We start from the raw sequence: 22,593 nt of genomic DNA, 5'->3' as shown, positions 1-22,593 counted from the left end.
TTATAATTTGAGTGGGTTTTCAGCGGCTCCGTACGTGACGCGTTAAAATGAGAAACCTCCTTGGCATCGGCAGAGACAAGCCGTTACCAAGAGACGGCCAGAATAATAACTTTAATCAAAGAAATGTAATGAAACTCAAATATGTAAATAAAGGAGTAGATTAGAAACCAGCGTCAGAGCGAGGCAACATTCAAATCTCACTGGGAAATTGCAATATACTTCCATAAATCAACCCAAACTGGATTCTTGACATGGTTTTCATCAGTGATCCGGGTCAAGGTGGATTCATGCGATTCATGTAATTGGTTCATTCTTTCATTTGTGGAGTTTGAGTTGATTCTCATTATCTAATCGTTTGAAAAGGGATGTGGTTACCTCAGCTCTGTTCTTGATAAATTTGTCTCTGAGTAAATGAAGAACGATATAGCAGGTTTTTATTAAATTTGGTGTTGAAAGTGTTTCGTAATCCCAAATTATATTAAAAAGAAAAGGATTTTTACCCTTTTAGAATAGAATCTGTATTGTACACGATGGATTATTACGGCCACGCATGAAAAAGTAAATTGCCATGAAGAGATTAATCTTGAAGATAAAAGTTGGAACGTCATGTCAAGATTTAAATCGACATGTCGAGATTAAACTCGAAATCTTCCAGAATAAAGTTGGATTATCATGTCGAGATTAAACTTGAAATTTCGTGATTGAATTTGAAATATGTCCAGATTGTCCTGTTGAATACTACACATGCATTATCTATAGAATAACTTCCATGTACTTTATACTTTTTTGTGTGTGCAGAATATTCGGTCACTTCAGTCATCGCTCCGAGTGGCAACTCGTCAAAATTGACTTCCGGTCCATTTTTCAACACCGCTGCACGTCGGACGATTATCAGTCGTGGCAGTTGCACGATGAGGTAAGAGGATCTCGCCGCTTCTCGCCGCCTGATTGGACGAACATTCTGCCCATTGATTAATCTCCAGTGTCTTAAATTTCATCACACAATAAAGAGGGAAATAAAAAGACCGTCTGAAGAGTTTATGATGCATTATTCATCACAGGGCGAAGTGTGCATCATGGGAATGAAGAGAATCTTCCAGAAACTTAAAACAAACGTTCGATGTGTCAAGGCCAGAGATCAGTACATTTCCCTGATGTCAGAGTCTTGCCCGTGCACAGACGCAGATTTTGAGTGGTGAGTTCCCTCATTTTTTCCCTTTTCTTTTCATTAAAGTCAGTGTACCACACTTTATCAGCCTCCCGAGGCCAGGTCTGTGAAGTAAAAACTGAAGACACAACAAGACCGAGTGTTTGAAGACTCTTTTATAATTCACTACTTGTTATTCTTACTTCTGACGCCTGCAACAACATGGCGTCAGATGTTCTGTGTCTCAGTTTTTTGTGACGATTGTGGGTTTCGTTTATTTTATTTTTAAATGTGTATTAAAAGTTCCCATAGTGCAATATAGATCATTTTGAATACCACGGGATTCACACGTGTGTGTATAGGAGGACACGACACGACTCAAACTGAGCTCTCTGAGCAGACATGGCAGGTATTACGTGAGTGATTCCCAAAGACTGGGTCCCGACCCACAGATGGGGCACGGGAGATTGGTTTTGGCCTCCAAACTTTAAGCCAAGTGTTTGTCAGAGACGGAAGGTAAAGCAACATAAACAACCCAGATGTAAAATGGTTAAATAAAAGAAATCTGGCAAACAACGGAAAATGGGCAGAGGAAAAAGGACTCTTTAAAACAAAGAGCTTAACTACTTATTTGTCAAATACAGAAATACGACATCACTTTAACGAAAACATCAATTCCATGGTGATAGTGAGACAGCTGGCCGCACCAATCGCTGTCCAGTCCACCTGTGACTCCGCCCATCCTGGAGTTACTTTGCATATGTCCAGCAGCCGTAGCACCAAGATGTTATGTACATATGTTTTTACATAACATGCAAGAAATTAAGTTTTATTTCATTTAACAAACATCTCTCAGAGAAGGAGGAAAATTAGTAGCTATTTTATGTACAAATTAGCTCTCGACGACGTGATTGACTTGATTGTGGTTTGGGTCACGTCTTCGAAGAGTGCGTCTCCTTATAGGAAGTCAGCGCATTAAATCACCGGCACTTTAGACACATTAGCAGCTCAAGTACACACAATTCTCGCGTAACTCTGCAAGTGTCAGACCCGCCCACCATCAATCTTTGACACGTCGCATATTATGTATAAGTCGAGAGCGACGTCCCAGCAGACGCCGACGGACACAGTATGTGATGGGATTCCCGCTAATGCAGCCTCCCGTTTATATATCAAGTGCACTTGAATGTTTATTAAAGTGAATCGCAACCTCAGACTCAATTATAAGACACTTCTCTCACGTAGCACGAGTATCGCTTCAGACCAGAACTTCTCCAACATCATTTCACATCCCATAATTCACTTCATCCGTCTCCTCTGCTCTTAAATATGTCGAGCGCTGACAACCCGCGCCGCGCGTTACGACACCTAATCAGTCGATCGAGACTCGTTAAAACTTTCTAAATCTGGCGCCCGCGACTTGTTTCCCTCATCACGATAACATGAACGTCTCGATGACACGTTCCCTCTGACTTCTTTTTGCTGAGGTTCATTATATTTGCACGCTGTCAATCAGGCTGTACCTTGAAAATTTGCAAGGAATGACATAGTCCTTATCATCGCAGCAGTGATAATTAAGGATATCATTCGGTATTTTTGTGTTTTACTGGCTCGTCACTTGGATGCATGCTCTGATTTAAATATAGTGTGAGTATTTATACACACACACACACGCACATGACAGTAAACAGTATGTAGGATGTGTTAATTTACTGTAAATACGCAGTAATTTGCTGAGAGAGACATGGGAGTGGTGTGGTGTAAAAATAAAAATCCTTTCTCGAGACATTTCATACATGAATCATTAAATCGTAATTACTCGGTAAAAGCTGTGGCTTCTTTCACACTAGACTCACACTCATATTTGGTATTTTAAATCTATTATTAACTAATACGAAGCCTCCTTTCCCCCCAAAAAAACATGAAACAGCGACTATGGGTTCGAGAGGCAGACGGACGGGAGCTGCACGCCGGCTTTCTGGTTCGTCCCTTCGGCGGTATCAAGGGACTGCATCACGGGGGAGAGCTTCCTCAACACCACAGGGTAATCTGACTCACTTGCACTGACACAGGCATTAGAGTAGTGGGTGGTTATGTTCAAGCTCAACTCTGCAGACCTGCTATTACGTGCATCTATTTTACAGCATCTCCGACGGGCTTCTTCTTTTTTTTCTTTCTTTCTTTCATGAACCCCCAGATATCGCAGGGCTCTGTCAAACAACTGCACTGAAGGAACTCTGCTGAAGTACAGCCCCAGGCGTCAGAAGTGTCCCACTCAGGCCCCAAGGGGTCTGCAGCTCTTCACCAGCGAGGGAACACTGGTGGCAACCCTGGGGAAGAATGTCACCTTCTTGGTTTTTCTGGAAGAGGTGCAGACTTTGCATTTGTCGCTGAAACTGTTGGATAATTAGGTTCTGACATTCTCCAAGTGTTGGTAGATGATATAAGAACGTATTGTCAGGCCTGCCCCACACGTTTGAGGACACACAAGAAACTTTATCACACATTTTCAATGTTTTAATCCTGAGAAAGCACAGACTAGACGATCCAGTCAAGACACAGGAACACACACTTTCAGGGAGGAGATTCCAGGAATTCATAATATAAACAGACATGAATTGTTTGAAGAATCTGATACGTCCCATGAAGTTAAAATCACGTCTCTTAATCCCCTCACAGTACAGGATAATTTGGCCAGATAATCTGTTCAAATCAGCCTAAAATGGCGAGACTCAGAAAGGCCGGATTGGGACTGAAATATGGCTAATTATCCTCTTGGGACAGAGCTTGAGACATAGAAGACTCTCTGCACTGTTCAGATGAGGACGCGAGACATTTAAATCAAGTCAAGTCTTTGCTGTCTTTCTTCCACCTACAAAATCTACAGAGGATTAGGACCTCAATGCAAACAATTCAAAGGCAGACGAATCTTGTACTCTCATTATGATTTTTAGGACTGCTACCGACACTTTCGTTCTCTCAGAGCTTCTTCTCGAGACGATCTCGGCAGAATGTCCAAACGGTGGTTTTCTCTTCGCTGTATTAACATACCGGAGCCCCTGCATATCTAATGAGTATGCAGACATGATTTGCAACTTTCACCTCATTCCATTATAACTTCACCTTTCCCACTTCACCTCGCTCCATTTATTATCCTTAATTTATTCTCAGAAACAACACACAGGTTTTTTCATGTTGTACTTATAGTACTTTATAATCATCAGTACTTCTGCCTATCATGGTATCTGCAGACAGTATCTAAGATATGGAAAGTGTACTCTCTTGTCCGTGAGAACAACCAGTAAGTGTCTTCTTTTTCCGCAGGGCCTCGGCTTCACGACGAGTATAACGGTGGACTTTGGCGACGGAACGGCCATGTCCTACGTCAACATAAGCTCCATCGAGGACGGGGTCAAGCACATCTACAGTAAAGTCGGCATTTACCAGGTCTCTGCGACAGCGAGCAACACGCTGGGCTTCGACAGAGTGATTCTCTACCTGCACGTCTCCTGTGAGTCGCAGAAATGTTGCTGTTCTGGCAAAGATGTTTATGTTCTCGTAATCTCTTAATTGGAGGTACGGTTCATCGTTCCTGCCACATAATAGGGTGAATTTGTGAGGATCTGACTGTATTTTTCGTTGGTATCACAGCTTAACATCCATCAGCCTAGAAAATAGGTCAAAATACTTCAACTTAAGAAGAAACAAACAAAAAAAACACAATATAATTGGAAGCAAAAATGTGCTTGTGACTCTGCTCAAACTTCAAAACCGGCTCATTAAAGCGAGAGCCGATGTCAACGTCTTCTCCATCCAAAGCTTCGAGTGTCACTCACCCACCATGTGTAGGCTTTAAAAGCGACTGTTTGTTGTCTCCTCATTGACAGGGGAGAGCGGCGTTTGTCACTTTGGATTCCGCTCATTATATGGTGACACTTTCATGGCAGCAAAAAAAACAGCATCAAAACTATCCACAGGCACTTGTCAAACAACAACTTCTCTCCACCACACAGCCATCCGTCCGTGTGCTCGCGGTGTTCCAGAAAGCCACTGCTACTCGTGCCCAGAATTTTGCCCAACATGCAGTATTTCCTTCTGCTGAAAGTTTCACTTTAGATATTGGTCCTATTTTCCCTTAAAACTTGTGCAACTTTTCTCTTCCTCTCCAAAAGGTCAACTCGAACATGTCCAGCTCTCGGCTCCTGCCGTGGTCGTCAAGAACAAAGCGGTAAACTTCACCACAGTGTTACGTCCCGGCACCGTGGGGACCGTCATCTATTACTGGTGGTTGGATAACAAAACAGAGGTGAGGATTCTTCATTTCTTACCGTTTATTACCGTTTATTATCTGAATGTGCTGAACATTTCTCTGCGTCTCTGTCTGTCTGTCTGTCTCTCTCAGCCAACTGTGACTCTGGACGGAACAATGTCCTTAATTTTCTCCAAGAAGGGAAGTTACACTGTCACTGTTCAGGCTTCGGTTGGCAATACTGTACATCAGGACCAGATGACTGTGGCAGTTTATGGTGATTTTATCGTCTTACATTCCTCTTCTTACATATTATACAGTGAAAATAAAGCCTATTTTTCCATTTTTTCAACATTTTGGTATCTTTTTACCTTAAAGTTACGTGACAAAATGATAATATATGGTAAAAATGTGGTATTTGGGAGGCAATATTGTAGTAATATCATTGGTAAAGAGAAATACAATGGTTTCATCAGTGTAATACCTTTATATGGAAAATGTTCTGGAAATCAAAATGGATTAATACCATTTTCATAAAGTCCATCCTCCGTTATGTCCCAGTTTATAATTTCAAGGTGGTAGAATTAACATCGTATTACCAGATTATTACTGCCATATCACACTTTTACACACTGTATTGTAGAGCATTAACCCGATCAGAATGTAGAGATTATCACAAAAGAGTAAAGGTTTGGTTTGACCAATCACATTTGAGCAGGTTTTGGTCACTTACAGGTAAACAGTAAACGTGCCAGAGCAGTTAAATGTGAAATACATTAAGGTTTTTTAACTGATCTGCCTTTATGTGTCGTTTGCTGTCAATGTAGATGAGCTAAATGTTCTCACTGCTCGATGGAAACTTAATCTGATATCTCACAATGTGACAGTAAATCAGAGTATAAATGGGAAATTAATGTTTTGGCTCAAACATTGAACAGGAAGCTGTGAGATATTGGCCCTGACCCCACCCCCCCCCACCTCCCCGAGGCTGATTCATCACCAGATGATAAGGTCCGGGTCAAACTCACTGTGTCCTGTTTCCTCGAACAAGCCGGTGTTTCCGCTGATACTTATGGTCCGCGAGGGCACACGACCCATCTCATATTCCTCTCCAGCAGTGGCAGTTTATCATTTGTTTTCTTTGAGGACTGACACTGACGCACATGTGCCTTCCTCACATAACCTCAGGCATGTTTCCATAGTTACCGTCCTCATCGTTGTCTCTTTAAACCCGTCTGTGTGGACCAAATGTCTAACTGTATGTCAGATTGACCCGAGTGGCCCTGGTAAAGTAGGACCTGGAGCTAATGGATTTTGAGAATGACGTTTTGACACCTGTCAAGTTTTTTTGACTCAGGAGTTGCGTGACAGGAACGCAATTTCAGCCTTTTTTACACTCTTTTTTGGACTTCTTGATGGTGTTCCATATTTAGTTTGATAAAAGGTCTTTGGGTCTGAGAGTATTATGACCAATTTGCTAATGAAGGCCATGAGATGTGGCTTCCAGCTCAAGTAAGCACATCTTCTAAGAGCTGAAACAATTACTCGATTAATCTGTTTGAAGCTTATCTCACGATTAAAACAAGATTTCTGATTGTTTCAGCTTCTTAAATGTGAATATTTTCTGTGAAATCTTTAATCTTCGGCATTTTATGGAACAAACGATTAATCGAGAAAATAATCGACCGACTATAACCGATTATGAAAATAATCGTTAGTTGCAGCTCTACAGGATACTTCTGTTGGCTCGTGGCACACAGCAAAGAATAGTTTTCTTTGTTACTGCAGTACAACTAATGTTATCAGCCACTCTTGAGAAGTGTTTAGCAGTGAAAGTAAAAAGTGAAAGAAATACTCAAATTAAATGCAGACTCCTGAAAAATGTACTTAAGTACAGTAGCAGTGTATTTATTGCTTTCTCTCCTCTGGTAATAACTCTACTTCTTAGTACTGAATCAGTTTTACACTCACAATGAGGGAGTAAATTCACAGAAATTGCCTTTCAACTCTTACATACAGATTGTTTTATAAGAGCATCTCCACAGAACGGAGAAGACACATTTTCGCTGAACTTGATTCCCGACTCTTGCAGATTATTTCCGGTCATACGTTTTGGCCTTTTCTTCCAACTTGGACGAGCTGAACCCCGGGGTCCAGGAGTGGAGAGAGGACATCTGCCGAGTGGTGAAGAACTCTGTGGTTCAGGTCAGTTCCTCGTCTGCTCGCTGGGACTTTGTAAAGAGTGCAGACTAACAAGCACTGACCTCAACTCCTCAGATTGTGTCAATCAGTGGCTTTGCAGCAGGAGGGGGAAAGGAGTCTGGGTTTCCCCAGAGTCAGTGACATTTCCATTCTTGGTTATGCTGTGTTTGTAATGAATACATGTGATCTCGTGTCAAGTGGGGCACTCGACTCCCTGCTATGGCTTTAACCTTGCTCGCCGCGTAATTACTTGTTCAAACGCGCGCGTGCGTATTCACTCACCATCTCTCGCCGTGACTGGAGAAGGAATCAGTTCATATAAAGCCCCTAAATGTTGTAGTGTTTACGGAATAGTCTGAGATAATTCATGTAATAAACAAATAGTGACATTGCTGTTGTATAATCTTTTACATTACTGCTACCTGGTGGATTGGAGTGGAATAACATTATAGTTCCCCGCGTCTGAATAGATTCTCATTCATTAACAGTTCTTTGCAAATATAGTCGGTAACAACTGGACTTCTTGGAGTTTTCTTGAAGACTTTTTTTTTTTTTACCTGTCATCCATCGATCCATGCAGCCTTCTATGTCAAAAATGAGAAATCACCTCTAATCCGAGCAGAGGTGGAGGTCTGTGACTCCACCTTACAATACAATACATCTCTCCCAGGAGAATCGACAGCGTCTGTAATTTAGCTTTCTTGTGAACACGAGAATTCCATGTCACTTTAACACTTCCAAGCATGTTCTCTCTCTGACGGCTCCAGCGGATTGATGACGAAAGAACCCGAAGGACATTCTTCATTCGGAGCTGGATGAATAAAGACCTACTGGCTGACCTCAGCGTCGTTATAAAGACATCTGCAAACAAGAGCTCAAGTCCTTCTGCCACTTGAGAAGATGCCGTCCAGCACTGAACCAGTAGCAACAGACAGTGGACTGCTGTCACATGAAGTCTTCCCGAGCCCAACACCACATAACCATGAGTGTACTGAGACACAACCCTGAAACCTGTGGCCGTGTCTGTCTCTCATGGATTGAGAGACAGACCTTTGTTGTTAACAACCTGCAGCTCTCCAAAGACTGTAATTGACGTGAAATGACAGATTCTTCCACAGGTTCTTCCACTGTTATTAGAGCACAATGGAGTTACAGTGAACACTGCCCACTTTTTACAGTTGCCTTGGTTTCACCACAAACCTTCAGAACTGGAGAAGCTTCTTGGTTTAGAGGGGAAATGTCCTCAATTAAATGTGCTCAATATGTTCTGGAGTTTCGTTCTTTGTACCTAAGGTTCCTGGAATGATGTGGTTGAACACAGATTTTCACTTATCCACCGATCTTCTGTGGTCAGAATGTTTAAATCCTCAACCCCCAAAAGAGTGTCCTTTGTCCTTGAGATATAAGGGAACATCGAGACGGATGACTAGGAGTTTCCCACTGGAGAGTCAGAACTAAAGACAGCCTCCTGAATGGGAGATGAAACGTCTTGAAGAAAACTCAGGCCCGTGCACTGTCCACACTCCTGGGGTTACAGTGACCCTGCATGGCTGAGAACCTTCAAACACAGTCTGACGAGCAGCTGCCATTTTGCTTTTAAAAGGCTGAGCGCTGTGGCCTCCAGAGAACACCAAAACCTCAAGTAAAAGCCGCGCCGCTGCAGTTAAGTGCATCTGATTTTCCTCTTGGTCACTGTGGGTTTGTATAAAAAAAGAAAGAAAGAAAAAAAAGCTGCAGGTTATGTAAAAACAAAGACACCGAGCGCTCTCTCTCTATATATATATATCCTGCAGTCGCCCTCCGTATGAAACATTCACTTTGACCTTCTGTCTTGTCAGATTGTACCATGGTTTACACCTGAAAACTGACAGCAGACCCCTTGTTATGGCGTAATGCACTAAAAGCCTCGGCCTTTTCCAAAGGCTGTCAAATTGCACTTGCGTGTTTAGTTGATCCGCGCATCATATCCTGACAGAGACAGGCACTAAAGGAAATGATATGTGGAGCTCATTAATACGAGTGACCCCAGAAAATCGTATTTCAGCACCAGAGTGAGGCGATGACACCTACAACAGTGCCAATCGAAACCCGTTAAATGAAGTTTTGTTTTTCTTATTAAAGGTCACGGGAATCAGCGAGGATCAGCTCCTCGTCACGGTGCTTCCAGGTTTACCGACCACGGCGGAGATTTTCATCGTGCCCGAGAAGAGGTCGAGAGACGGAGGAGCCGTGCATGAAAAGTGGGCGCACCTGGATCAGGTACTGTCTCCTCAAATCATTTTTAACGGCCTCTGGCAGATGCTCGGCACAATGTGGGCTCTCTTTTTTTTCCTCTCTTTCCTCCTGTGATAATTAAACGCATAAAAAGTGAGCCGAGGACATAAAGACTGGAGAGAAACGTCCCCGGAGAAGGTGTTCTTTACTTTAGAGCGTCGTATCGTCGTTTTTTAAAAATGATGTTTGAACATCTCTCTGTGCAAAGGGTTACGTTCCTTTGAGCAGATTTTTATACATATTTATATATTTTTCAAGTATTTTTCAAGTGTAATGACTGAGATTACTTTTACCAGACATTTATATCCTTTGATATATAATTCATATTATAGACTGTGTGTTGAAGGTTGAAGGTGTAGCAGCACTTTGCTTAGTTGACATTTGTTCTGCAGCTCATGATACCTTTACTGCTTGTAGCCTTCCAAGTGTACGAAGTAACACTTAGCAATACATTATTAGAGCCCGAGCACTTGCGCGATTATTGTTTTTCTCCGACCTTTGCGATCATTTTTGAGGCGGTTAACGTGCATGAAAACTCTTGAAATCGGGCACAGATGGTCAGGTTGGTGAAAAATGCAATAGTGGCATAGGGTGTGTACACGTTCATGGCCCCAGGGCTCAATAGCGCCACCCCCCAGAAGTCGGATCATGGTCAGATAAAAAAATCGTCAGATCTGGACGAAATTTGGTGAGTTTGTCTGGCTTACTCCAAAGTTTATTGAGGATTTTTGGGGGAATTTTGGACGTGAGAGAAAGTGGCCAAAATTGCGTTTTATATATTTTTTTATATATTTTTTAATTTATACATTTTTAATATATATATATATTTATATTCCATAGTGTCTAAGTCGCACAGGGTGGTTCCGATTTTAACCAAACTTGGTGCACTTGTTGCTCTCATGATTCCACACAAATCTCTAATGTACTTCCATTAGCTCCGCCCACCCAGAAGTCAGCCATTATGTAAAAACAAAAATGGCTCGTCTACACATTTGAACAAAGCTGTGTTCTAGACACGTTAACGATTAAAAGTTATCAAACGGATTTTCTCTACGTCAAAAGGCATGGCTTCAGCGCTCCAACAAAGTTGACGTTAAAATGGCAGGAAAAGTACTTTAAAATTCCACTTTTTGAGTCCTACAAAACCCTCATGACCTTCATTCATCTTCCTTGATGCACATCTTTGTATATGTGTGGCTTTTCCACATATCACTTCAATGAGGATATTTCTGTGAAATTGCAGGTAAAAAAAACAAAACAACAACTACATTTAATGAAGCAATGCAGGATTGAGGAAACACAAGGCAGTCCCACAAGCACAAATGATCAAAGACAATAAGCAGAAGGCTTAAAAAAACAAAACAAAACACCCAAAACAACCCCCACAAACAGAACACAAGGAACAAACAAGACGACCGGAGCAGCCGAGTGAAGAATATATGAAGCGCTGAAAACAAGGAACAGGTGTGCGTGATTTAACACAGGTGAAGGTCATCCAGAAACGAGCAACATGAGGAAGTTCAGAGGAGCAGAAAGAAACGTGACACGAGCATGGATACAAAAGAAAACAGGAAGTTATGACAAAGGTACAAAATAAGATGGCAGTAAATGCAAAGCAAAGGAAATATCGGATAATGAAAGTAAAATTGTTAGAGGAGAGGAGCACATTTGTATGTTCTTCATTTTTTACCTACTTTTTTTCTTATCTTTTAACTTATCTTCCCTTGTGTATTTGTTGCTTCCACAGCACTCACAGTATGTTTATTTTCATGTTTATATTGCATGTTTTTCCCTTGTTATCGTATCTTATCTTGCATATTGTCTTAATTTATCTTCTACCTTGTTTCTTTGTCTTATTCCTTTTTTAACTTGTCTTATTTTGTTATTTTTGTTACTTTTATTATCATATAACATGTTATCTTAATCAAAGAAAGAGGGCAAATACTCACACTTGTCTTCAGAAACTTTGTTAACTGCTGTTTTTATATGTATATCTCGGATTCAAAATCTCTTAGGCAAGAGGTTGAGCTTCAAAATATAATTTCGAGTCATAATTTATGAACTTGACAGTTGTTTTATGAGAACATTTCTTTGGTGAACACTTGAATCACTTTCCCCCTCTCGTGCAGGCGGCCACTGCCTCTCTCTCGTTTCTATCATTTCACTCTGGTTGTGAAAATCGACTCGTTTGGGTGCAGCAAATGCATCGCAATGAGGATCACGTCTGCGTTCGTTTATGGTCCGAGTTACACTATCGACACGTGGTAACGCCGCTTTTGGAAAGTCTGCTCTCGGGTCGACATGCAGCATTAAGGTTAACGCCGACAGAAACAAATGCAGACATGAGACAAGTCGCTGTGTGATGGATGATCAAAGTCCAGGCCCCCGAGTTTAAATTCTCTGCAGATTGTTTTCTCATCTCAAAGTGAAATAAATGGACGCCAATGGCTTTTTGTTATGGAGGTAAGACGCTGTATTATTCCTCGGTAAAGGTCAGCGGTAATGAAGACTGCACATTTCAGTTGTAATTGGGGTGAAAAATACAAAAAAAAACTACCAGTGTGGTCCATGAAGTGCAAATACAGAGAGGAATAGCCTATAGTTCCACTGTTAATTAGAGTTTGAGTTTTTATACATGATATTTATGATATATGATGCAGATTTCTTATCCACGACCATTGAATTTGTTCTTTTAGCAAAGCTTTAAGGATCATACAGTATAATTATTGTTTGTCCTGCTGTGATGAAAAGCTCTTTTAATAATTAAGCTCATTGATTTGACCAACATTCAGTCACATGATTCCAATCCACACCCTAATTTGACCGACATTAACCCTTTAACACCGAGCAACACGTTTGCGCCTGTACATACTTTCCATTTTTTTGACCTGTTTTTGGACATTGAGACAAAAACTCAAACAAATTTTATTTTAAATATATGTTACTTAAGTGTTAAAGGGTTAAAACAACAAAGCTGGTGATTCCCTGAGCTTTTTACACATGTACTGTACATTTACAGTACATTAAACCAGTGTTATCATGGTCCGTCTCTGTCATTGCAGCCATTTATATATATTTTAAATTAAGATACTGTATAAGTAATTCATAATTACACAAAACAGGTTAAAACCTTGGCAAATAAAGCTTTAGAGAAAAAGGTTTGTGTGACGTATAGCAACATAATGGCGTTGTTTTTACAAAACAAACTGAAAATTCATCCATTCATACCTCTACAGTTTAATTTTCCAAGTTGTTCCTTATGGTTTTACTTCACGTGCCATACAAACTATCAACAAACCCACATTTTCCCCAATTGCACCGACTTTGTGTCTCCTTTGTGTAACGTCCTCCCCACTGTGTTTTAATTCCCCCAATACTAATGTTGTAATAATAAAGAGTAATGCACGGTGTCAACACCAGAGGGCAATGTCTTTCCATGCGAGAGCACTGAGGCAGCATCCATCAGAGAAATGAACACCTCGCTCTGTGTCACCTTTTTAAGACGTTGAGGAACTCGTGTCAAACTTCAAGTGAAAAGAAAAGTTGAGCAATTCCAAGCCACCGTGCGTCGCGATTGTTTTTATTTATTACAATCAAAAATAAAACTCGAAAATCTCTGTCGTACCATGTTATAGAGAAGCCACTCAATATGTAAACAAAGCAATTAGCAGGGGCTGTTTTTCAAAGCGGGCAGCTCGACAAGCTCATTTATTCATCATAACGGTGAGAGTCCCTCCATGTATCACCAGTAAACATCATTTTGCCGGCTCATAGTCAGTCTTGAACTACGTTAATAGGTATTTAATTACATTGATGCATCATATAATTGGCAGCGTCGCGGAAGGAGACAAACTGGGGCAGGCGGCCCTGGATTGGGAATTAAAGAGATGTATTTATCTAAAGCCTGTGTGATTACCTGGCAGAACCTCACAGACAATAGGGTAATAAATCTTCACTTCACTCTTCCCCCCCCATCTCCTGTGAATGACTTGCAACGTGGAGTGAGCGAGGGAGCGAGCATGTGCCCACACACGTGTGTGTACGTGTGCGTGCGTCGCGGCGCGGCTTATTAAAATGTGTAATAGATTTACTGACCCTGATATGCCACTAGAACAAAAAGTAATTATTCATACTGTGTGGAGCGGTCTAATTTTAACCAGTGGAAAGATTTTTTAGAAAGAGCAAGATGGAATTAGTGAGGCATCGCTAAGGACTCAAATGGGCTCAGGGAAAGGCATTTTTGGTGGCTTGTGAAATGACTGCTTCATCTCGGCGAGAAAACCCAGCCCCGAACACGAGGCCCCTGAGGGAGGAAAATTAAAAACTGCAATTTTTTATTTTATTAGCACGCACTTTGATTTACAATGCAACTTCTGCAGTCTTGATACTCTGAGTACACACACACATATGTGTTGTGACAGAAATAGGAGTTTGGAGTTTAATGTCACTCCCACACTGTCAGCACATGCCCTTTTAGACCTGATCATGTTCTATTTTCTTATTTTTTTTTGCAGCAGCAGGTTTGAGTGTCACATCAACATTTGCTCCTCTTTAGACAGAAAAAAAAAAATTGCGATTCATAATTCAAGCTGTTGGATGAAATGACTGCGGCTGAAATATTGATGACTGTGGAATATTGCTGCGCGGCGGCTGTTAACGGAGGCTTCCTCTGCTCTGTCACTCCCCCTCACAGCTTTCACAGGTTCTGCTAAGTGCTCTGAACCAGGACCTCGTTCAGTTCACACTCAAGCCGGGGGTGCAGGTTAACGTATATGCCACGCGGCTGTCTCCAGGTGAGTGTGCTGCACAGAGTCCGTTTTTAGAGCGAGAGTGTGCAATTCTACCAATCTGGAGTAGCAGAAGAAAAAAGGGACTAGAAGCAAATGAGGGCTGGACAGTAATTCACTATCATTATATCGTCATTTTATTTGACCTTTAGTTTACCAGGAGTAAGTCCCCTTTTATTTTAAGCTCTTTTTTTCAGCTATAGACCCTATATAAAAAGTGGACATTTTCCATTATGCAGTTCTAGCACAACTTGGCTCCACTCGACTCAGTTTTTTGTTTTTTTTTGCTTTTCCATTAGTGATAGTACCCGGTACCTGGTGCTTTTTTTGGCAACTGTTCTGGTCAAATGTGACCTGATCTGACCACTGATTGATCGACACTGGACGAGTCATATGAGCGACACAAGATTCAAACCGGCAACAGTGTTGCCGTCCGGCAAAAATACACCGTGGTCCGACGTTAAGGCAGAGATGTTCCTGTGTTTGGTGGCTGACGAGAGGATCCAGGATGTAAAACGTCCACGTTGAGGCGAAATAATGAAGTAATGGAACGCGACGTACCTGATACTGAAACCGAGTAGAGCTGAGTCGAGTAGTACTAGAACTGTAGAAGTAGAAACAGTGGATAAATACTTCGTTACTGTACTTAAGCACAATTTTTTATTTAAATGAACATGATGACAGTTTTGTAAAATGATGATAATGACAGTTGTTTTGTAGCTGTAAACCTCAACATGGTGCCAGTCAAATTCTAAATATTGTATATTGTGTTAGGACTTGCTTGATTGTTTTTTATAGAATTGATAGATCAATAAATAAATATTGTTTTTGTCACAGTCGCTGCTGCGTTTTCAAATCAGAATCAAAACTCAAAGGCTGCAATTTACTCATTCTATTTTTGATTGTTCTATGTTATTTCAAATAAAAAACAAATGTATGAGAGAAACGTGGTTCATATGTTGATGGTATCTAATGTGGTAATGCTCCACTTTGTTTTAAATGATTATAAATGCAGTCAATATTTACTTAAACTTGACTTAAATAAGTGTTATTGCAAATAAAATGAAGGCACACTAATACAATTAACCACTTAATACAATTAGACACTTGATTATTTCGCGTATTTGATTTTGATAGATTTTCTTCATTAGGATTTAGGAAGAAACACAGTGAACTAATCTTATTAAATCATGGATCTGTGGTTTGCTTAAAGATAAAACATCATATTTACGACTGAAAACATGACTGGATTATGAAGGACAGTGTTGTTAGCGTGTGTGTTGTTATGGAAGGCTGCATCATTGAGGTTGACTTGAGATCTAAAATTGGCTTTTAGAGAAATGGGCCGACTCTCGTACCATATGATTGAACAATGGGAAATGCACATAATTACAGAAGAATAATTTGTCAAAGGATCAAAGATGACAGAGGAAATAGTTTCTGTGCTTTGTCCTTTTTGCAAATGCCCTTTGTGAACTTTTATATAAAAAACAACAACAATATTTTTGTTTTCATTTCATTCTTTTTGGCTACAATTCAAGGTCCAGTGTGTTTATTAATACACTCTGCTGACCGCTGTCTTTCCCTGTACACCAGGAAAACATGTTGACACAAGATGGTAGCCCTTTGTAAAGCCTTATTCCAAGAATATGATTGATTGAGTCACTAGTTTCATACTTCCCAAACTTTTCATATGGGGACCCAAATTTTTTAAAGAAGACAAATCATCGCGACCAAGTTCACAATATGAATCTAGACCAACATTTTCATCATTTATATGATATTTTTTACTGCAATGTCTTAAACAGCTGATATTCTTGTGGACTGGTGCAGTAGCCCGCACATGTTCTCTTCCATTTCTTATCCATACAACCTCAAATTTGGCACTGAACACACTGGTGCCTGTCGCAAGTCACCTGCCAAGTTTGGAGCCGACTGTTCAGTCTTGCATTGTTTGTTATCCAGACAACGTAAAAGTCGGCCCTGTAGACACAGTAGAACAGTTTGACAGCTTTGTGATGAACAGATTCTTATACAAACATACGTATGGGTGCTATATTCAAAATCTGACATTAAACCTGCTTAAATGTCACACACTGGACCTCTTAACTCTTTGATTATTATTGATTATTTGACATTAAACGTGATAATTATTGGTATCAACACGTATGATTTGTATTATTTTTTATTCATTTTTTTGGTAATTTTTATCCAGCCCTATGCATGCAGGTAAAGAGGATGTACCTAAAGGATGTAGAGAAATATTCATAATGAGCGAATGTTGGTATCTTGGTAAAATTGAGTGCACTAAATCATGCAAAAAAAGAGTTTTTGTCAGCGAACCAAGCCAATTTTGATTCTCCTTTGTTATATAATAGGATTATTACATCACGTACTGTATGTGCTCTCATTTCTCCCCCCCCCTCAAAGCTCCTCTTGTGGACAGCAGTGTGAGCGGCCACAGCAGCACCGCAGTCATCCTGCTCGTTTCGGGCGCACTGATGGGCTTGGCCATCTTCATGATATATACATTCAAAAGGTAACGCAGTCGCTCTTGCACTACTAATAATGTATTGTAACCACACAGGGGAGCGGGGAAACTGTTTGGCAGGACGTGTGAAAGCACATCATTGGCAATATCAACAGCAACATAATGGTATTGCCGTTTTATTTGTGTATGTGTGTGTTTGTGTGGGTGGATTGTGGTGGATTTCATTTGCATAATGGCCCCGTATAGAGTTCGGCCCCATAATCTACAAGCAAGCACCTCAATGGTGAACTCCTTAAAACTTTTCCCGAAGTATTCAGACTCCATATATCTCTGAGTTATGGACGTCCGCAGCACAATAATAGCTTGCGGAATAAGACGATTCCCCCCTCTGTCTCAATCTGCAGAATATTACGGGGAATGACAGCCTAATCAATTCTCCCAGAGTGCTGAATGGGTGTCATGGTCCTGCAGTTATCAATATTCATCTATCTGACAATGTGAGGGCTGACCTTTTGGAAAATGCTAAACACAGCCATTCAAGGTGAGGCAGACTCCGCAGAGTGGCAGGAAAGGTTGAGGAGATAAGTCCCGAGAACACATACATTATACAGCGGGGGACATACAGTAAATAGCATCCTCGGCTGCAGGTAATCCCACGCCAATCACGGGCTCCGCGAGGGCTCACTCCGCGCGGCAGTTGGGAGAATTTTAGTCATCATGAAGTTAAAAAAAAACACACTACTTAACTTTCAGTAATTACCACATCAAGAAATCAACTCAGATGTCACGGCAGCAGCTGTGTCACAAAACCACAAGGGAGGGAATCTGAAATTAGAAATGCAAGATGTTATTCTTAAGCAGAATTGGCCGTGGTGGTGGCGTGTGTGTGTGTTGAAGGGGAGGGTGTGGGGCGTTGGATCTGTGGGAATGAAAAATTGATTGAAAACTGAGGTGAACAATATGAAAAGTGTGTGTGTGTGTGAGAGAGAGAGAGAGACAGATGCCCAATGGAATGCAAAACACCCCAGTCTCCAGCTTTTTAAGTGATCCTCTCCCAAACCGAACCAGTTAAAAATAGCCCACCGCACATTAGGTCCAGTGGAAACATTAGTGAAACAGACCTGGCAGGTTTCCATTAACTTGCCCTTTTTATTTTTTATTTTTTATTTTTATTTTTTTCCACTCTCCACTCATCACAGGAAGTTCCCCGGCATGCACACGTACACAGCAGAGCAGCCCGACAAAGAACAAGAGGTCATCCCGACAGTGGCCTCCATCGCCAGCTCGGATCCCGAGGGGGACAAACTGACCTCGCTGGAACACGTGGACGTACAGTTGAACTCACACAGCAGAGGTATTCATTTGATTAATTTGTCTCATTTAAACCCAAAATCCTGTGTGTGTGTGTCAAGAATATCAGATGTTTATTTTATACTGGATGCATAAAGTACACATAAAAAAGGTCTATGGCTAATAAGGTGTAGACACATGGTCTAAGGCTCCAACAACCGAATGATTTTTATTTTAAAGTGATTATACACAAATAAAAACATACATTTAATATATACTGTATCAGGTGAAATATAATTGCTATCTATGTGTAAAATGTATATCGTCGAATTTGCATCAAAACTAAAAAAAATACTTGATTTGTCCATCGTGGGCTTCACTACACTGTTGTTCTGTCACCTCCAGGGTCCAGATCCAAATTTTTGAAACCCTTGCAAAATAACGCACCACCTTCTACGACTGTGACCTTCATCTTCCAGTCAGAGCTCTGAGGTCAGCAACTCAGCATCTCCTGGACGTTTTCTCGCCCCAGGCTTTAAAACTCGAGGGGACAGAGTCTTTTCAGTGGCAGACACTGAAGTGTAGAACAGTCTGTCTGACTATATTCAGGCTAAACAGGCTAAAAACCTGTTTATTGGCTTTGGCTTTTCATAGGAGTTGAGCTTGTCTTTTATTTATTGTTATTTTTTTATTCTTTTATGGTATTAATTGGTTGTTATGAATGGAGAACACACTGCTTGGACCCTACTGCACGAGACAGGAGGCAGGACGAATGGCTCAAGGGTCTTAATTAACTCTTGATGGTAGACACAAAAACAAAAATCACTTCTTTACAGAAGGAAAAATCTGAACTAGACTAAGCTAGAAGAAAAGAAAAATCACTTCTTTACAGGAAAGGAAAACAAACAAGACTTGACTTGACAAACTTGTGACCTGACGTGAACTCTAGGAGCATAAACGACACACTGGCAAAGGAACTGGGGACACTATATAGGAGAGAGGGAATCAAGGGCAGGTGCGAGTGGTTACTTAAGGATCACCAGGTGAAGTGCATGAGGGAATTACAAGTGAGGAAACTACAAGACAGGAAGACATGACATTTACCAAAATAAAAGGGGCAGTGAAACTCAAACCCACACCAAAAGTGACATGAACTTAACGTGACTTTAAACCTAAACTAACAAAATAACTACACTAACACACCGTTTACTATTTGTTGTTTCTATTTCTGTGCTTAAAACATTTATCTGTGCTAATGTAAAACCATGGTTGGTCTCCATAGACCTTGTCACTACCTACCTGAAACCCTTTTTGTTCCACTTCCTGTCGCCTCTAGTAACCTTTGACAATGGTTACTAAAGAACACACCAACCCCTAACCCCCTAACATTATTTAAGTATTTGTAGTATTTAAAAGCCCTTAAACTGCCATAAATTGTTTCGACAGGATGTAACTTCACACATGCAAAGAACAAATTGAGATTCAATTAGGTGATTGTACTCTATTATCTTTAAATTCTGCCAAATGAATGATTACTCAATGGACCTTTAAATGTAACCATTTAAGAGACATTTAATTAGATACAAAGGGACCAAAACAAGAGCAAATTCTTTTCAGGGTCAGTTCTACCTTTTCTTACCTTTATTTTGCTGACATTTTAAGATAAATTGTTATTTCTTTACATGTCTGCAACACACTGAGCCAGTGTCTGAAGAAGAAATATACTTAAGAACTTAATCACCATGTTTGACCTGTAACAGTTTATTATTCACGATTTTCCATAAACTTCAGTGATACACACTATTTGTTGATATCTCCACAAAGTTAAATGAATTCCAGGCAAAGAAAAATAGGACAAATCTTCTGTCTCGCTTCACTGACTCTGTTACGTTGTTGTCGGAAAACTTTGGCTCAGTTTCTTCATCCCTGTCGCTGCTGGTGACACCTTCTCTCTCCACGGGTTGACTTTCCCTCTCTCCGTGTTGTTACATCGTCTACATTGTGTTATCATTCATGTACGATGAAATCAGTATTGATGTGGCGAAGGCGCCGTCCAGAGAGCAATACAAAAAGAATCAATAATTCCCCTTGCATGCATTATAAATATTGTGCGTTTTGAGAATATAAGCACTGGAAAGTGAAGATATTTGGGTTTAAATATGGGAGCAAAATAAAAAGACTAATGGTTCTTTTCCATTATGTAGTTCTAGTCTGGTATCAGACACGTCGTTTTCCATGACTTCATCGTTCCTCCTCAACGGGTCATCGTAGCATGGCTGTGTGAAACTGTTGTGACGTTGACAAACACACAAACTAGTGACTTATGAATCATTAGAATCAGTTCATTAAAAAGATTTGTTCACAGAATCGTTCAGTACTTCCTACATGACCCGAGCACAGACTCCGTCTGACACTAAATACACCAGACTCCTCTGATAAATATTGAGATTTTAGACATTTCTTTTATTTCCTCTTTTTGACTGATCGACAGGTAGACACTGTTCACTTTGATTCTTGTGTCGGACGTCGCGCTCATGACTCTTCCAGCGACGACACCCTCTGACCAACCAGTGGCCGACAGTCTGTTGTCGAGCCTAGTAGTCGAGCCTAGTAGTGCTAGAACTGTTTAATGGAAAAGCGCCACTTAGTACTCAAGTAAAGAACAGATATCTGAGAAACAGACTACCTTTCTTACCTCTCATTAGGTACAGTAGATAGGTAGGTAGGTAGGTAGATAGATAGATAGATAGATAGGTAGATAGATAGATAGATAGATAGATAGATAGATAGATAGATAGATAGATAGATAGATAGATGTATTCTCTATTTGTTCCTTAAAACATCTTTTTCTGGGGCCCAGGTCGACAAAACAAATGTGAACCCTAACTAGGACATTGTTACTAGTAATAAACAATAAAACATTTCCAAATCCAAATCTCACTTAAAGAAAACAAGCACTTTCAGTTGTTAAAGTCTATGGCAGTTCATAAATGTGAATTAGCAGGCCATATTTTGACCATATCCCATGTGTTATACCTCCATCTAAACACAGTAAATGTGTTTTTCATTTGTTCCTCGACTAAAATCACAATTGTAATATGCCATAAACGCTCCCTTTTTTAGATCAAACAAACAAGAAATAAGAATAAATGCATCTCCTTTGTGTGGCAGTGCTTAAAAAGCAAAACTCCTTGATGCACAGTCAAAAAGTTAACCAGTTTTTTTTATTGTAACTTTTATTGTGAAACTACATCTGATATTCATCTGGTGTTCGGCACTGATGCAACTCTTCCTCCTCTTTGTGTGATCCCCTGAGTTGCCAGGATACAGTCATTACTCTTCCTGCTGTACATTTATATATTTGCCACCCCGAGTTTTGACATAGTGAGGTATTAGTATTCACAGGTAAGTGAAGCACAATCAAGTCCGAGCCAAAGTGATGAAATGTCTGCGTGAATTATTTGACCCAATAAAATAATTAGTGCGTCGAGGAAGTGGCGGCGTGGTGAAAGCATTTTCATCAAGAAATATCTATGAGGTTCCGGCTGATTTACCTCTACCCGCAGCTAAACAATCGACCCGTCCAAGACAAATGTGTTTGCCTGTAAAAAAAATACACCCGCATGCAAATAGCTACATAAAATTCCCTCTGTCTTTTTTTTCTCCCCTCTTCCCTTTTCTTCTCCCTCGCCAGGCTACCTGCCATCTCACACAGACATCAAGCTCTCTGATGAAGCGCCCCATGTGTTTTAATGTTGAGAGTCTATGACCGACTCAAAAGCAATACATCTTCTTTGGCAGTTACTTCCAGCGAGCGATGAAACCACGGTCACAATGAATGGTCTCGAGTGTTTTCCTACCCATGCATGGATGGACCAGTTCACACTGTGCTGCCTAATCCCTCTGAGGAGACTGTACAGATTTATACTTGCTTCTTGGAAGAGGAAGAAAAAAAAAAAAAAAAAAGGGACACTTTTTGACTGAAAATACTTGTATTTTTGCAAGGACACCGATCTGATCTTTTTATGTAAATAACGACGTTCATAATGGAGGCAGTGGAAGTCATTTGTCTCCGCTCGAACATGAAAATACCTAAATGGGCGGCAACAGAAGTGATGTGTAATAATATCTTTAAAAACAAATATGCTTTTAA

The 22,593-nt window shown here is 40.6% G+C and overlaps 1 protein-coding gene across 2 annotated transcripts in view; it reads left to right on the top strand.

Annotated features, from left to right (window-relative positions):
- The window catches only part of LOC122781421 (VPS10 domain-containing receptor SorCS1-like), a 74,759-nt gene extending 52,166 nt beyond the window's left edge, over positions 1-22,593 (top strand). The window contains exons 14-27 of one of the 2 annotated variants that reach the window (XM_044045053.1): positions 799-916; positions 1,062-1,195; positions 3,078-3,191; positions 3,345-3,516; positions 4,472-4,658; positions 5,320-5,453; positions 5,550-5,673; positions 7,489-7,601; positions 9,720-9,857; positions 14,566-14,665; positions 17,090-17,198; positions 18,350-18,504; positions 18,846-18,932; positions 22,135-22,190. In XM_044045053.1, the coding sequence (XP_043900988.1) occupies positions 799-916; positions 1,062-1,195; positions 3,078-3,191; positions 3,345-3,516; positions 4,472-4,658; positions 5,320-5,453; positions 5,550-5,673; positions 7,489-7,601; positions 9,720-9,857; positions 14,566-14,665; positions 17,090-17,198; positions 18,350-18,504; positions 18,846-18,931 (1,684 nt within the window). In that variant the 3' untranslated portion in view covers position 18,932; positions 22,135-22,190. Of the gene's footprint in view, positions 1-798; positions 917-1,061; positions 1,196-3,077; positions 3,192-3,344; positions 3,517-4,471; positions 4,659-5,319; positions 5,454-5,549; positions 5,674-7,488; positions 7,602-9,719; positions 9,858-14,565; positions 14,666-17,089; positions 17,199-18,349; positions 18,505-18,845; positions 18,933-22,134 lie in introns of both variants that reach the window. The other variant, XM_044045052.1, reaches the window with a different exon arrangement.

Source organism: Solea senegalensis, linkage group LG15 (assembly GCF_019176455.1).
Source record: "Solea senegalensis isolate Sse05_10M linkage group LG15, IFAPA_SoseM_1, whole genome shotgun sequence".
Taxonomy (NCBI): Eukaryota; Metazoa; Chordata; class Actinopteri; order Pleuronectiformes; family Soleidae; genus Solea; species Solea senegalensis.
Note: the sequence above shows the minus strand (reverse complement) of the source record. Positions and strands in the feature narration are given on the sequence as shown.